The sequence below is a fragment of the Pempheris klunzingeri genome, chromosome 23, assembly GCF_042242105.1.
Source record: "Pempheris klunzingeri isolate RE-2024b chromosome 23, fPemKlu1.hap1, whole genome shotgun sequence".
NCBI lineage: Eukaryota > Metazoa > Chordata > Actinopteri > Acropomatiformes > Pempheridae > Pempheris > Pempheris klunzingeri.
The window spans coordinates 16,317,327-16,334,195 of NC_092034.1; the positions used below are offsets into that span (position 1 = coordinate 16,317,327).

A 16,869-nucleotide genomic window follows, 5' to 3' on the forward strand; every position below is an offset into this window, starting at 1 on the left:
GACATCAGCTGGACCAGGTCAACGCTGACCACCTCATCTGGAGATAAAAGGTATGAAGTCGAGAAAGATTCACAGCATCTTTTATATCAAGACCATCATCACTACAGTAGTTTCAAACTAGTAAACTGGCAGTAGCTGTTCTGTAGCAGCCGTGTGGACATAGATACATAAACATTATACTCGTGTCAGAGGGTCCTCATGTGGAGCTCAATTTCTTGGTCTTAAAGGATCATTTCAGCAAACTAATGGACCGAAGCAGAAGCAGCGCGGCAACTCCCATGCTCTGCGACGTAAAACGACTGTTTTTGTCAATGGAGTCTGGTGGCTTTGAAGAGAGCGACACGTACAACGGCTGTTTCTGGTTAACAAAAAGGTCTCAGGTTTATCTCTGCAGGGATCTGTAGGGATCTGTAGGGATCTGAGCCTGAGCACTTTTAGTGGATGTAATTTGACCGGGTGCAGCTACCCCAAAGGATTAGGACGCAGCCATTCTGGCCCACTTGCTGACGGCTGCAGACTGTACCTGCCAGTCATTTTAAACTGTTTGAACTGTTCTCAGTTGCAGTGATTTAATTTTTCACATAATGCATTAAAATAGTCCCACAATCCCGCTCTCTTTCAGCATGCTCCCACTGAACCCATAAGGTTTAACATTTTGGAGCAACAAACCTTCCTATGGTTGTGGGTTGTTGGACTGAGTGCATCCCTGGGTTCATTTCAGTGTTCCCTGCTGTCTTTTTGCATTATCTCTGCTGTTAGTCATTCCCCCAAACTTCTCCATAGGATGTGTTAAATTCCTCAACTTTTCTATTGTGGCCATATTCTTAAAAAAACTTGACAGTGGATCAGTAACAATCATGGTTACGTGTTGACTTTATCCTGCTTTACATCTTTTCTTTGAAATAAGTCCATTTGGCACATGTCCGAAAGCTTTTGCTTCGAGCTAAAAAGGAATTAAAAAAAAAATTAAGTACACATCAGTTTCTTCCGTGAAATTAACAAAGTATATTCTCCCAAAGATTGTAGCAAAACAGAAATTTGGTATTTCTACTATTGATTCAACTAGAACATTGTGATGGATACATCACAGGAGGCACAAAGTAAAACTTTCAATAAATAAAAAGAAACAGATGCTTCAATAAAAAAAACATCACTCTTGCATCTCGTGCGTACCATAAATAAAACAGGATGCTTTTTTATCAGATGTCTGAACTTCGTTTCAAGTTGTCCATTTGAGGTTCAAAGTTTTAGGCTGTTTTTTCCGTTTTGTCTGGAGTGTCGAGGTCAGAGTCAGACTCTTCCTCGTCTCTTTCCTGAGCGGACGCTCCGTCCTCGTCGACGGCCACGGCTCCTTTCCTCTGAGGCAGGACGGTGAAGAAGGCCTCCTGCCAGCTGCCCTTCTCCAGGTACGCCAGGATGATCTCAAACACTGCAGGGGGGACGGACACACAGTGAAACTGAATAAAACTGAATATATCCAGTGGATAGCAAGAGAGTGAAAGCAGGAATTACCTGCTTATAATTAACCGTCAACTGTGTTAAATTTCATCTCCAACTCTTTAACTGACTTGTATGAAATCATCTGTAAAAAGGTTTAAATGTGCTTGATAGCTAAATAAAGTACATGACAAGACTAACAACGTAGTCCCAGATGAAACCTCAGCATCCTGACCAGTTTACAATACATTAGACCCCATTATGTTTTATTGAAAGGGAAAAGTAGTTAGTCCAAGTATTGCTGTCACACTGTTTAGATGTTTTTATAGCAAAAGTCACAATCACAAATACTTTGGTCAACACCGACATCAAGATTCTTTAACACAAACGGTAAATGCTCTGTATTTGTACAGCACCTTTCAAGTCCTTTCTACTGCTCAGAGCGCTTTTACATCACATCCTCATTCACACATCCTTCATTCAGGAGGACTCTAAGTTGGAGGAGACTGTTCTTTCACACACTGAAGTGATTGAGAGTGCATTTAAGTAGTTTGACAGGCACAGTTGCAGCTGAGGCCACCATCTACTGGACAATTCCAAAACTTTCTGGTACCATTAGTCAATTAGACGCAAACATATGTACAAATGGGCCCCAAGTTTAAAAATCCCAGAGTAAGACCTGCCATACCCTGCTCTGGTTGCTAAGCTACTATTAGACACCATCACTCACCCAATCATAACTACCACTGGTTTTCACCCCACACTTACAGACAGCACAAACTCAAGCCACCTGTGCAGCAGCTTAAAACCACTCAGATCAGTGTCAGGTATTTAAATCCGTTCCGAGTCCTTACCATGATTGACTGCCAGAACCTTCCGACTGTTCATCTTAACAAAGCTGCTCAGAGGAAGCTGGGCGTGATCAATCCCCAGCTCCTTCGCCTTCTCAAAGGTGATCCCCTGTGAACAAAGCCCAGACAGAGAACGGACCAGTAAGCAGTAAGTAAATCAACAACCGGCGTGGTACCTCAGTTGTGGAGCTCGACAGACCTTGTGATGGTTGTGGTCCACCAGGCCTCCGATCACGTAGGCCTTTTTTTGGTCCAGCTCTTCGAGCACTTTGGGGGAGTCTGAGGTCAGGTACACCAGCTCCTCCTTCGGCACAACTTCACTGTAGTGCTCTGTTTTAATGCTGATGTCCTTCACAAACCAGGAGCACCCACGCAGTTACGCATCGTTAGGCATGATGTTCAATGACAATAAACACAAGCCAACATGACATCAGAGCATTTATGCAAATTGCAATTGAAGAGCAACAAAAGTAGTAGTAGATTACTTTATGATCATTATTTGTCGTCCTCAGGTAACTTCTTCATTCTTATTTTCTAATTCTATAATTTAGAAATACAGTTAAAATCATTCGACCCCCGTTATAAATTAGATGTATGAACAACTCAGACAAGAACACACAATTCAACACAATATGCCACTTTTAATAACTACTGAAGCCTCAAAATTATTCAACCCCCAAATAGAATCCCTCATAAGGGCACTCATTTCCAAATCAGGTGTTGTCTCAAGCACAACTGATGCAACTGATGAGGCCCTTGATTATTTGTACCAGATAAAACACTCCAAATACCCAGACTGGCTGGGGGTTTGTTCACAGTGACGTACGGCTGCATGTTAGAAATATGGGAAAGTCAAAGGAACTGTTCAAAAAGTTAAGAGAGGAGATCATTTCCTTGCAGGAAAAGGATACAAAAAGATAACAACACTGAAAGTTCCTAGAGATTCTGTTGGAAGCAGAGTTCGAAAGTTCAAAGCTAAAGAAACACTGACTCCACTATGATGTCTGGTGGGATTTGAAGAAGGCAGTTGCAGTACGCAAACCCAAGAATAGTAGAGAGCTGGAGGTTATTGCCATTGAGGAATGGGCTCAGATTCCTCAGGAACACTATAAGAACCTGGTGTCTGGCCATGCATCACGTTTGCAGCAGGTCAGAACAGCTAAAGGGTGCTCTACTGAGAGGTTGAAAAATTTTGAGACTGCAGTCGTCATTAAAAATGGCATTTTGTGTTGAATTTGGAGAAACCACCTGTAATATTAGCTGTGTTGAGCTATTTCAGTTATTCTTATTGGAGTTGTTCAGTGAACACAGCTGAAAGTTTGTACATTTTGTCAAAAACACCTCATTTGAAATGGTGGCTGAATAATTCTAGGTGGAACTGTACCCTATAGGGATTTCTTTCTTTCTTTCCACTGTACCATACACCACCATGCAGTCTACGAACAGCACAGACCATGGTGAGTCACATAAACAATTCAGAACGAGTGGGCATCTAGACAGCGATTAGGGACAGAGGCAACTCATTAGACATTTCCAGAGATAAGGAGCGGATTGAGAGGTTTTGATTCTACGTCAGCTGTCACTGGAGCCACAGTGTGTGTCGGACAGCAGTGCAGACAGCTGTGTCCACTGCCATTACAAACAAGTTCATGGATCAAAGTCCGGGGATCTGTCCTGATCAGCACGAGGAGAGCGTGATGGGGCGAAAGGGGCGAAGGGAGCAGAGGGAGACAACGGTCCACGGTGCCAACACGTCGATCAGGGCAGATCACCGCACAACGCAGAGCAGACCGAGATGTGCACCATCATGACTACAACTAAATCCAAGACTAAACTGGTGGAGTTTGCTTAAATTAGGTTACATTTGCAGGAGCACTGTGTGTAGCACTGGTGTATGTTCATCACACTAAAGTGTCCCAAACAAAGCCAGGCTGCAAAAAGCGAACAGACCTAAAAGCCGTCGGTAAGGATCATGCTTACCTTCCAGTTCACCCATCCTTTGTCCTTTTCATCCATGCTCTGTTTCAGCTGTCCTCCCAGGCTGGTCAGATACAGCTGGAGAAGAGAGAGGGACGGTTACACATCAGATTAGATAAGAGTGCATCTAACGATTCACTGTCCGTCAGCAGCCACTCACTTGCACTGGATGCAAAGCTCGTCTGTTCTCGGCGTAGCACCGCTGGATCTGTTTGTGAAGCTTGCGGACATCCTGCGGACGGGACAACACCGTCGGTCAGGAGCGCCACTCCCTCACTCCATACGTCAAACTAACAACCCTCTGCAGTGGCTCCCACAGCCGTTTACCTTGATCAGCATGAGGTTGTCGAAGCTGCAGTCCACCACCAGCCTCAGCGAGCTAGGCGTCACCTCCCTGCGTGGCCGTTTCCTCACATTCTGGCCTTCCCCTCCCTCCTCGTCCGGATGATTTTGCCTCTGCAGCCGCCGCTGCTGCTTCCTCTCCTTCCGTTTCTGCCTGCAGCGGAAAGCACAGGGCAGATATTTCAGAGCGGGAAAGGCCTGACAGCTGGAGCTGCAAAAATAAAGCTAATAAAGCAACTGAATAAACCAGATAGTGCTGATTTATTTGCATGCTTTAATTAGCAGAAAAGGCTTTACATGTGTTTTATTGGAATAAGACAGAACTAAAGCCACATTAGGTGAGAAAGGTTAGGCAGGTATAGGACCAACACGCTCCTATGATGACCCCTTATTTTCCCCCCCTGCAGACAGAGATGTAGCAGGAGCCAAGCTTTCTTTACTTGCACAGGATAAATACATAAATACACAAATTAAATTAAATGCAAGTGTCTGCACTGACAGTGGACTGCTTTTCTCTGCGTAGAGTTTATCCCGAAGTAGCATCAGTGGCACACTGACCTCATGTGTGTTCACGTTTCAGTCAAATAAATACACAAATAGCCACTACTAGGAATACAACCTTAAATTGACAAATGTTTGAATGGAGTTTGGCACGTAAGGGAGCACTGGGGCTGCCATGGAAAATAACTACACAAGCACGACAGGAGCATGTTATGACAGACTGCGTGGATGAATGTGTGTGAGTGACATCACTTACTTCCTCAGCTCCCTCTCCTCTTCCCATTTCTGCTGCTTCAGAAGCTTCTTCCTTTGCCTTTTGGACAGAGCTTGGGTTTCTGCTACAGCTCCGTTGCTGCTCTTTTTATCTCCATCGTCACTCTCCTCCCGGGCTGACACTCCACTTTTCACACCGTCATCCGCCATCTGTGCAGAGCAGATGTCTGCAGGCTAACGTTGCTGGTCAGATCACTTAGCTGTTGTGATGTTAGCCTGCTAGCTGCTCACGGCAGGAAGCTTCACTTGCCGCGTTTAGTGGCCAGTCACAGTCCCCCACTTTGTAATTTCTCGGAGAAGGAAATCTTTCAAAAGTACTCCATGGGCCTGACATTCAACCACAGAGAGACAAAACCAAGAAAACAAACACAGCAACTCAAAAAGTTGCTCAACTCAGCCGGGCAATTCCACATGGAACTGTTCTGATGGCGCGTATGTGACGTCATTTAACTGCGCCAGACGCATCCATGGATTAGCGTCGCCAATTATTAAATTAACTTTACTTAGAAAATGTATGTAAAGGCGCTGCCATTTATAAATGATACGATTCCCACATTTATTAATGGAATTACTGAACTTACAGTCCAAACAACATACAGCTCCATACACAAAACTCTCTCTTCTACCTTTATTCACTGATTTATTTATATTTGTCATGTGAGAATGTGTGTGTATCTGGCATTTAATTTCTCCATTATATAAATAGTCTATAATAATAATGATGATTGTTATTTTTATCTATTTGTTTTCATTGACCTCACACCGTTAAGAGATTTTCATCAGATCTTCATCGCTCTACGTGTGACCAATAAAATCGTATCAAATATGTCAATTACATGGAAAATTAGGATTTTCTGCCAAACGTGGTGTTTGTGATCACGGCTAAGAGCCAATCAAGTCAGAGCCAGGTTGATTAAGAATGATGGCGAAGACTTGTGTGCTGATTATGTACGGATAAATCCTCCACCAGGATGGATTATGTTCTCCAATTTAGAGAGTTCATTATTTCATCCTTTTAATTTACTTTACTTTACTGCCTGAGCTTTCCAGATGATTTCTTGCGTGTCTATAAATCTATAAAGATTTAATGTTGGAGATCAGCGAGCCTACTTTCAGTAATTCTAAGTGCGTTCCATATGTTAATCTTTAGCTTCTCGTTTTTTAGACACTTGGGATGAAACTTCTGTTAAAATACAAATGTGTACATTGACACTTGAGGTCATTCTTTTTCCCAAACCCCTGTACACACTGAGAATATTATCTACTTGATATATCAAACATCTAGTACAGACGATTCAGTAATAACACTGCATCTTGGTGATGATCTATGCTATATCAGATATATGAGCTAGTATAGAAAACAAGGATAAACTCTTGTGGTTAAATATTGAGTAATGTATGTAAATGAGGAATAACAGCACAGCTTCTTTCTTACACAAAGTATGCAGCGCACTTCAGACAGATTTCCTTTAATCAGTTTCAACAAGTCATACCTGCCCAATCCCATAGGCCTGGTCACCATATCAAAATCTGCAGGTTATGTTTTGTAAAGTTAGGTTAGGTTAGTTAGGGTATTATCACAGCGTAGCTATTTTTTTAACATCTCTTACTAAACTAAATATGTATAAGAAGCCCCAGTTCATTATAAATCTGGCACGGCATTAACATAAGTTGCATGAAAATTGAATGACACACAAATCTGATGAAACCTGTGAGGGGGGAGATGAGGGAGCGGTCTGCCCATTCGCCATGCTAACCGTGCTGAGAACTCTGAATGGTGGCACCGGTGTGCTTTCACGCATTAGTGATACAACAATCCTTTATTCTTGTGTCGTGTCCTTGTACATTCACACCGTAGGCCTGTGAAGCACACTCTGAGGTTAATGTCGTTGTTGGTTGGCGGATGAATTCCAGGACAAGAAACCAGAGAGCAGTGGAGGAAGGAGCCCAGAAATGAACTGTAGAGTTTTACTTACTTTTTTAAATTGCTGATTTTGCACTCACAACAAAGGCAAATCATGTTTTGTTTTCATCCCTCTAATGCAAGAAAAGAAAGCTTTTATGTTCTCTCTTTAGCCACTTGAGATATTGTGCAGGAAGGCATTGAATTGAGGAAGCTGATAAATGACATGGTAAATGAAATATAACAACGTATAGGTGCAAAACATCAGCATGTTAACGTTGTCATTGCTCAAAGGACTAATAACTGACGGTGTCAGACAAATAAAGTCCTGCAGTGGAGCAGAAGCATGGAGATAAATACTCGAGTAAAGTACAAATACCTTCGATATGTTCTTATGTGCAGTAATGGAGTAAATGGATTTAGTTACATTCCATCACTGGCCTAACCGCTGCCTCACAGAGCTGCTAGCATGACCCTGTCTTATTTACATGTGGCAGTAGTTTATTCTTAGTTTAGTTGTGATTTAGTACGTACTAGACCTAATTTTGAATTAATAGCAAATGTATTATACCGCTACACCAAAAACATGAGTTCCTATGGTATTCAGACACTTTTCCATTGTTATCCATTAGGAAATCAAAGTTTGGGCTCTACAGATGTGCTAGTGTGATCGTTTTACTAGTTCTCACACTATGCAGCCAGAGCTGCTGTGTGTCATCACCTCATATTCTATTTTATTCCAGTCCCACTGTTATTCACTGATTCAGGGATTTCACACCTTTCTTCCTGCCCCTCCTACAACCGCATGATTGACAGGTGTCCATCACAACCAGTCCACTCCTCCCACTCCTCCTGTCATATTAAAGCCCAGTTCTCCCTATTGTGCTCCCAGTTTCCACCACCTGATCCCCAGTTCTGTACACACTAAGATGGACTGCAGTACTTACGGTAAGACAACTCCTGCTCCTTTTGTTCAGCGTTTCTCACTCTTCAGTCGACATTAGGATGAATTTGAATTGTTTCTGACATATTTCTTGTTCCAATCTGGTCTTTCTTGGGTGCATATTGACAGATATTATTATATCATGGCAGCATTTTACTTAAACAATGCTATTGAGTATTTCCAAGCAGTATATTGAACTGTAAATACTCCACCAATAGTTTATGACACATTATAATGTAGTTGTAAGCAGATATAAGGACATTTTCAAGTGATGTGTTTAATCAACACATAAAAAAAAACATGCGTATAAAACATGTAGGAATGGTCATAAATAGCTTAAATCATTTTTATTTTTTTTTTACCAAGTGCTTTTTATTGGGATATCTGCATCACATACATCTTTCGTACAGTACATGTAACCCATTTTTATTTTAGTATAATAACACAACACATCACACACCCCAAATACCCTAAATGACAATGACAATATCAAAAGTAGTAAAGAAAGGAAACAAACAAACAAAGAGTAAGAAAAATAATAAATAAATAAATAAAGAAAGAAAAAAGTGTGGTACACATAGGGCTGCATAATCGATCAACATCAAATTGACAGCTTAAATAATTTTTAATGAGATGTGATTTCACACAAACAGATCTTTATGGCGCGCTATTAACTTTTAAAGCAAATATACGAATGACTCACAGGCAGTTTGGAACTCTTTGAAACTCCTCTTGATGAATACAGTTCACAGGATCGTCTTTGACCTCACAACAGTGATGTCTCAGGGCTGTCGGCCACATTTCATGGCCTCATCGGCGAGTGGAGTTATCTTGGAGAGTAAAATCAATCAATCAAAATAAAAGAGCACCTATGAATGAATAAATACATCACAATAAATATGTCCTGCGTCACCCTGGGTTTGCAGTAATGACTGCCACTAGCTGGATATTATCCTGCCTGTGAAATGCTTTTGTACCAAAGTGATCTATAAAGTAATTTGACGTAAAATATTGATTTAAAAATTATTTTAACTGTCTGTTAGCAACAGTCTGTTATACACACCAATGGTCTGCTATACAGAAACAGACCGTAGAATGCAGTAATAATCACTATATTCAACAAAGCACTGCAATAATAATATATTGTAGTTGCAGGAAACTACATTCAATTGTGTGTGTATCAATATATGGACTGTACATGTAGCATACACAGTTTTCGAGTTATATATAAATAAGAAGCACATGGAAGAATAATAAAAAGTATGCTGTATATACATACATATATACATATATATATATATATATATATATATAATGCTTCAAAGGACTACATTCAACAACTACATTACAGTGTCAAACTATAGATGGTTTGTAAATGCTAAATTGGGGGTTTTAAATAAAGTTTTCTGTAATAAAGTCTTACAATGTGAAGACGCTTTTGTTTGAAATTACATTGTAATGGAAATATACTGTATGGATTGTCCCAGAGCTGGATACCCTGGATGTCCCTCCTCTAACCCCGACCAGTAAGGAGCTCCTTAGCCAGGCGGTGAAGGCCAGTTTCGCTGGATTTGCCCAGGAGAGAATCAACAATCACTTTCCACAGGGTATAGCCTGAGCCACATGCAGAATGTAGGACTAAGGCAGTGAATGTTTTTATCAGGGGAGGTACAGAGGTTAGAGAGCATTGTTTTGGTACATTCGGATAGGTAGAATCATGAACATTTGCATTTGTCCAGATCCAGCCTTGTGGTCTGACTGGGTGGTGAACTACTGGCTGGACTGGTGCCAAGCTGAGTTCAGTCTTCACTGCCTGGGTTCAGATCTGAGAGGCCTGCAGGGTAGCGAGCTGTGCGGCCTGGACAGAGAGTCTTTCCTGGCCCTGATGTCTGACTGCACTGCAGGAGAAATCCTGTGGGAGCATCTGGAGACCATGAGGAAAGGTAAAGGCAAAAACTGTGCTTTCAAAACTCACATTTTTGCTTGAAATGTGCTCTGCAAGTGCTTTGTTTATTCAGCTTTAACACATCCTTTTTTGAAGTTTGCTGTATGTATATATGATGATTCAAGGTGTTTTTGCTTCATATTGTATATCCAGTATTTGTAGATATGCTATGTATCCAGGTACATATACATATATACCTATGTGTATACATGACATAATACCACAGTGCAACCAGTGTCAAAAACATGTCATTTGAACTTGATCCTCCAGAGAATGAACATGATTGCGGTTCTTCATCACCGACATGTACAATACCGTCTTACTGCCAGCTCCAAATCAGCAAAGGTACTCACGTAATAATGTGTCTTCTTAAGCCTTTGGCTATTGTAATTACCATAATTACCACGATCACCTGTAATTACGACATTGTGACTTGTTAAAATACACTGAACAAAAACATAAACCAACACTTTCGCTCTCATTTTTCATGAGCTGAAATAAAAGATGTGAGACTTTTTATGCACTCAAAAGGCTTAATTGTCTCAAATGTTGTGCACAAATGTATTAAATCCATGTTAGTGAGCACTTGTTACTTGTCCTTGCCCAGATAATCCGTCCAGCTAGTCATAGCAAAGGGCCACTTTAAAATTTGGGCTGGAATATAAATCGAGTGGTGAATTGAGAGCTCTGTCTTCCAGCTCGGCTCCCTCTTCACCACAACGGTCTGGCACAGCACACACATTAGTGCTGATGCAATCCAACTGCTAATGCCATTCGGTCTCCCACTTGATTTTACCCTCACTCGTGAAAAGATACTTGAACTCCCTCGCATGGGGCGGTTACTCAATCCCAACCTGGAAGGGAGCAATTCCCCATTTTCTGGCCGAGAATCATGGTCTCTGACTTGGAGCTGTTATGTGTCATCCTGGCTGCTTTCCACTCAGCTGGTCAGGTCTGTTGATCAGCCAACAGGACCGTGTCATTTAGAAAAAGCAGAGACACAATTCAGAGGTTCTCTAACTCACCTTGGCTGAACCTGCCCGTGTATATCGCAAACAGAATAGTGACACAGCCTCGGCGGAATCTAACACCCAGTGAGAATGTGTTTGACTTTGTGCCGAGAAGGCAGACACAGCTCTAAGTACCCTCCACAGGATTTCATGATTGGCCCAAACTCCCCTGACCCCCCACCATTAACCCTCAAGGATAAAGATCCAGTCCCCTGGTCTGCGGCCATCCTGCCATCCTGCCATCAGCTTCAGTTCCTTCTCCATCAGATATTGTTGGACTGCAATGTCCACACGCCCAGGACCTGTAGTGCAGCTCACAGAGCATCCGACCTGTGTCATTTTCATGCTGTTTCATCAGTATCTTGACATGCCACACCTCTCAGGTAGATGGATTGTCTTGACAACAGGGAAGTGCTCACTGACGCTGGTTTTAACAAATTGTGCACGAAATTTGAGAATTTCTTTTGTGTGCATAGAAAAATCTTTCATTTCAACTTGTGAAAAATGTGAGAAGTTTGCTGTGTTTATATTTTTGTAATCTGAATAATAGTGATAATGTGAAAGAATAATGTGTCTGTGTTCTCCTCAGAAAACTACTCAGACTATGCTAAGAAGTACTCAGACAAACACAGCTACCATGTCCAGTACCATTCCACTGAGAGGACAGACCTTCACAGTCTGGACCTTTTGGCTTTACAACATCAAGACTACTACCTGGTCAAAAAGGAGGATCCCACTGCTGCTCTGGTGCAGGAAACAGGTGACAGCAGAACATTTGCGTTTTGCACATACATTTTAACATTGTATGAGGTGTAAACTAGATGAAAGTGAATGTGAATTAATTCTCGGTCCTGAATCCTGATGCTGTTTTTGGTCTCAGTCAGATTGTAAAGAATAAATAAATAGAATGAAATAACTATTAAGGCAACCTGAATCAGGAAAAAAAAAAAAAATTCTGTCTTACCTCCAGTGGCATTTTGACGTTTTTTGGTTTTATTTAACCAGGCTGTGAGATAATCCTCCCTGAGATTCTTAGAATTTTGCATCTGGTGTTTTGAGCAGAGCTGCGTTCATCTCATTATTATTATCAGCTTTGTTTTTAGGTCCGTGTAAACTCTATGGCACCAACGTTGAACACCCAAAGGTCAAAGGAAGCATACACACAGATCTTTAGGACAAAGTTCTTCCAGCCATGACAACAAACAGTTAACTCTGCACCTTTTTTGATGGCTAAGTGAGACAAAGTGAATGTTACATCTTTGGTTATATGGATGTTTCTGCCCTCATCCATCTTCATGCTTCCGTCTTGCCAGGACTACAACAGATTGTAGAATGCCATAATTAACGCCAATTAAGAATGGAGTACTCAAAAAAGTTATGTAATAACTTCTTTTGGCACATTGTTTTGGTTCTGTGGCTGCAAATTCCTGTCTCACTGATTCGTGACTCCATCTCCGGCAGCAGCAGGCAGCTGTTTTCAGTGGAAAAGCTCCATTCTTATCGATGCCGCTGTGCACTTCTACCGCAGAGACAGACTTGGAAGTGGAGATTGCTCCGAGTGACGACTCCGACATAGTGGGTGCTCTATCGTGGACCGCTCCGCTCCAGGACATAGAGCCGATGATGGAGGAGACCATATCTGAAGACGACTTCGCTTTGCCACAACCACACAGGAGCTTTAAAGAATATGTAAGCAGCAAAACCAACCAGGGCAGAGCTGTGATACCAGCAGCCGTCCTCGCTGGTTATACTGGTGAGTTAAAGGAGGTACTAGATCATATTTCTACATCTCATAAATTCATTTCAGTTCTAAATTTATGCATATCTACCACTATGTTTCGATAGGAAGTGGTCCCATTCAGCTGTGGCAGTTTCTACTGGAGCTCCTCACAGACCGCAGCTGTCAGTCCTGTATAAGCTGGACAGGAGATGGGTGGGAGTTCAAGCTCAATGACCCTGATGAGGTAGCTACATAGTGCCTGTGGGTTTAAACGATATTGGACATAAAACACACAAAATACATTTGTTTTCTGTGGTATTCTCAGACAGTTTAGAAGATCAATGTCAGGTTCAGATACATCTTGGCCAAAAAACTCGAAGCAGGGGCAATTAGCCCAGCAAAAAGACCCAACTTGAAACAACCTCAAAGATGATCTTTCATAACCCATCCCTCAAACTGACAATCAACCGACGTTGAAACCTCTAATCGCTGTAGTAATTATGAAGGGAGCAAAGGAGGAAGTCAGAAACTAAGTCCACACATGGAGGGACGAGCTTGGTGTGGAGGAATGGATGAGTCAGACACAGGAGATTGCCAAAACCAGTTGGGTTTTTTGCTTGCTTGTGCCTGATCCCCATCCATTCTATAAAGGCTGCTCGAGACTCATGTATGTTGTTTTGGCAGTCATCGGAAATTCCACCTATTCTGTGTTTCTGCTATGAAATGGTATTATTTATTTATCTATCAATCAATTTATTTATTTTTACGATTGTGCCCAAGATATACAGTGGGGCAAAAAAGTATTTAGTCAGCCACCAATTGTGCAAGTTCTCCCACTTAAAAAGATGAGAGAGGCCTGTAATTTTCATCATAGGTATACCTCAACTATGAGAGACAGAATGAGAAAAACAAATCCAGAAAATCACATTGTCTGATTTTTAAAGAATTTATTTGCAAATTATGGTGGAAAATAAGTATTTGGTCAATAGCAAAAGTTCATCTCAATACTTTGCTATATACCCTTTGTTGGCAATGACAGAGGTCAAACGTTTTCTGTAAGTCTTCACAAGGTTTTCACACACTGTTCCTGGTATTTTGGCCCATTCCTCCATGCAGATCTCCTCTAGAGCAGTGATGTTTTGGGGCTGTCGCCGGGCAACACGGACTTTCAACTCCCTCCAAAGATTTTCTATGGGGTTGAGATCTGGAGACTGGCTAGGCCACTCCAGGACCTTGAAATGCTTCTTACGAAGCCACTCCTTCGTTGCCCGGGCGGTGTGTTTGGGATCATTGTCATGCTAAAAGACCCAGCCACGTTTCATCTTCAATGCCCTTGCTGATGGAAGGAGGTTTTCACTCAAAATCTCACGATACATGGCCCCAGTCATTCTTTCCTTTACACAGATCAGTCGTCCTGGTCCCTTTACAGAAAAACAGCCCCAAAGCATGATGTTCCCACCCCCATGCTTCACAGTAGGTATGGTGTTCTTTGGATGCAACTCAGCATTCTTTCTCCTCCAAACACGACAAGTTGAGTTTTTACCAAAAAGTTCTATTTTGGTTTCATCTGACCATATGACAGTCTCCCAATCCTCTTCTGGATCATCCAAATGCTCTCTAGCAAACTTCAGACAGGCCTGGACATGTACTGGCTTAAGCAGGGGGACACGTCTGGCACTGCAGGATTTGAGTCCCTGGCGGCGTAGTGTGTTACTGATGGTAGCCTTTGTTACTTTGGTCCCAGCTCTCTGCAGGTCATTCACTAGGTCCCCCCGTGTGGTTCTGGGATTTTTGCTCACCGTTCTTGTGATCATTTTGACCCCACGGGGTGAGATCTTGCGTGGAGCCCCAGATCAAGGGAGATTATCAGTGGTCTTGCATGTCTTGCATTTTCTAATAATTGCTCCCACAGTTGATTTCTTCACACCAAGCTGCTTACCTATTGCAGATTCAGTCTTCCCAGTCTGGTGCAGGTCTACAATTTTGTTTCTGGTGTCCTTTGACAGCTCTTTGGTCTTGGCCATAGTGGAGTTTGGAGTGTGACTGTTGAGGTTGTGGACAGGTGTCTTTTATACTGATAACGAGTTCAAACAGGTGCCATTAATACAGATAACGAGTGGAGGACAGAGGAGCCTCTTAAAGAAGAAGTTACAGGTCTGTGAGAGCCAGAAATCTTGCTTGTTTGTAGGTGACCAAATACTTATTTTACAGAGGAATTTACCAATTCATTCATTAAAAATCCTACAATGTGATTTCCTGGATCCTTTCCCCCCATTCTGTTTCTCATAGTTGAAGTGTACCTATGATGAAAATTACAGGCCTCTCTCATCTTTTCAAGTGGGAGAACTTGCACAATTGGTGGCTGACTAAATACTTTTTTGCCCCACTGTACAGCGAGCGAGACATTTTACTCAAGACAAGTTTAGCATTTTTGTACTGTAAATTATTTGACTTCCTGTATCAGCCCACACGGTCATATCAAAGTCATATGTATCATGTATCAAAGTCATATCAATCACTTAATTTGACTGCTGCTATCAATTAACAATGCTTAACCATTAAATCTGCTACATGCAATATTGTTTTTAATCAGTATATTGCTGAAATGCTGAATTGCTAAACAGTCACACAAGTATTGCAACTTGTAAAATGAGTAGTTTGTCACATATGGTGCAGTAAACAGTCTTAAAAGGATCCACAGAGATACATTTGGAGATACATTTCCGTTTAAAAATGCTAACTTGACCTACAAATGATGACATATGAGTTGCAATACAGAGACAGATAAAGATTTACAGATACAAAACCACATTCACAGATACAAATCGCTTGTTGCATTACTCAAAAGCATCACTTTTATGAGTTTCAGTACTTGTGGGACTGTTGTAACTCCATATCGGTGTGTAGTAGAAGGCCACTGCTGCTGACCTCTAGAGTTACGATGCAGCTTTGTCTCCAGGTGGCACTGCTGTGGGGTCGACGAAAGAACAAACCCAAGATGAACTATGAGAAGCTAAGCCGTGGTCTGCGATACTACTACGACAAGAACATCATCCGCAAAACGGCTGGCAAACGCTACGTCTACCGCTTTGTCTGTAACCTGCAAGGCCTGCTGGGATATGAGCCTGAAGAGCTGCACGCCATGTTGGACATCAGTAACAAGAGTCTTTAATGACCAATAAGCAAACACCAGCAGGAAGGAGCAGAGGGACGCTTCTAACTTTTTATCAATTCCATTGTGTGGTAGGATGCTGATGTACAGTTGCCGAGACTCATTTCTCTACGTATGCTTCTTTTAGCTAAAGAAACTTTCCAAAATCTGCTCATTCTTTTCTCCCACCGATCTGCAGAAAGTTATTCAAGCTTCACTCCAACTGTTATACCAGGAAATATGATCACATTACTCCTGTGCTTGCCAGCTTACACTGGCTGCCTCTTTTAATTACTACATTTTATTGATCACTTTCAAAGCTTTAAATGGCCGCGCTCCTCATAAAGGATTTACTGACTCTCTACCGGCCTTGCCGTCCTCTGACATCAATATACGCAGCTCTGCTGGTTGATCCTAGATCCTAGAATTGTAACCAATGATGACCAGGCCTTTGCTGTTAAAGCCCCTTGACCGTGGGATCCATTGAAATCACCATTAGTGTCTTTTGAATTCCTTTTTTAAACTCTATTTCATAATATTCATAAATTCTTAAGTCTAAGTTATTGGGTTTTAGCATGCCGCATACCATTTTACATTTTCTTTACTTTATTTTACATCACGGTGTTTTATGATGCCTGTATTGTTTTTATTCGCTTCATCTTGAGATGGTGTTATCTGTGCTGCTTCATCTGCTGTAAAGTTCACTCCATCAAAACTCTTCACACAGTTCCTTTACCAGCATGCAGCTCTGCACAGTTCAGTTCACGTCCCAAATGCACTAACGCAACCAAAGCACTTCATACAGGCTCGGGATCA

The 16,869-nt window shown here is 41.8% G+C and overlaps 2 protein-coding genes across 3 annotated transcripts; one reads left to right on the forward strand and one right to left on the reverse strand.

Moving 5' to 3' along the window:
- Window positions 1-855: 855 nt before the first annotated feature.
- On the reverse strand, window positions 856-5,647 carry trmt10a (tRNA methyltransferase 10A). 2 transcript variants are annotated; one of them, XM_070854832.1, is made up of 7 exons: window positions 5,365-5,647; window positions 4,593-4,761; window positions 4,426-4,497; window positions 4,269-4,343; window positions 2,488-2,637; window positions 2,292-2,397; window positions 856-1,429 (listed from the first exon to the last, which is right to left on the reverse strand). In XM_070854832.1, exons 1-7 carry the CDS (start codon window positions 5,529-5,531, stop codon window positions 1,248-1,250), a joined length of 921 nt encoding a protein of 306 aa, XP_070710933.1. In that variant the 5' UTR covers window positions 5,532-5,647; the 3' UTR covers window positions 856-1,247. The 2 variants fall into 2 exon arrangements, with proteins under 2 accessions (XP_070710933.1, XP_070710934.1); XM_070854833.1 differs by having other exon boundaries at window positions 4,593-4,757; window positions 5,365-5,501.
- A 2,566-nt stretch (window positions 5,648-8,213) lies between these two features.
- Window positions 8,214-16,074, forward strand: LOC139223278 (protein C-ets-1-like). The gene is made up of 8 exons (XM_070855254.1): window positions 8,214-8,232; window positions 9,715-9,834; window positions 9,967-10,170; window positions 10,443-10,517; window positions 11,772-11,899; window positions 12,644-12,935; window positions 13,028-13,146; window positions 15,862-16,074. Exons 1-8 carry the CDS (start codon window positions 8,214-8,216, stop codon window positions 16,072-16,074), a joined length of 1,170 nt encoding a protein of 389 aa, XP_070711355.1.
- The last annotated feature ends 795 nt before the right edge of the window (window positions 16,075-16,869 follow it).

What these genes read in the sequence shown, in the direction of transcription:
- trmt10a (XM_070854832.1), bottom strand. Translation starts at nt 5,531, where the DNA reads ATGGCGGATGACGGTGTGAAAAGTGGAGTGTCAGCCCGGGAGGAGAGT. An exon ending in ACAACCTCATGCTGATCAAG is followed by an intron (nt 4,498 to 4,592) that starts GTAAACGGCTGT and finishes TCCCGTCCGCAG; the next exon opens with GATGTCCGCAAGCTTCACAA. An exon ending in TGGACCACAACCATCACAAG is followed by an intron (nt 2,398 to 2,487) that starts GTCTGTCGAGCT and finishes CTTTGTTCACAG; the next exon opens with GGGATCACCTTTGAGAAGGC.
- LOC139223278 (XM_070855254.1), top strand. An exon ending in TCTGGAGACCATGAGGAAAG is followed by an intron (nt 10,171 to 10,442) that starts GTAAAGGCAAAA and finishes TTGATCCTCCAG; the next exon opens with AGAATGAACATGATTGCGGT. An exon ending in AGCTCAATGACCCTGATGAG is followed by an intron (nt 13,147 to 15,861) that starts GTAGCTACATAG and finishes CTTTGTCTCCAG; the next exon opens with GTGGCACTGCTGTGGGGTCG.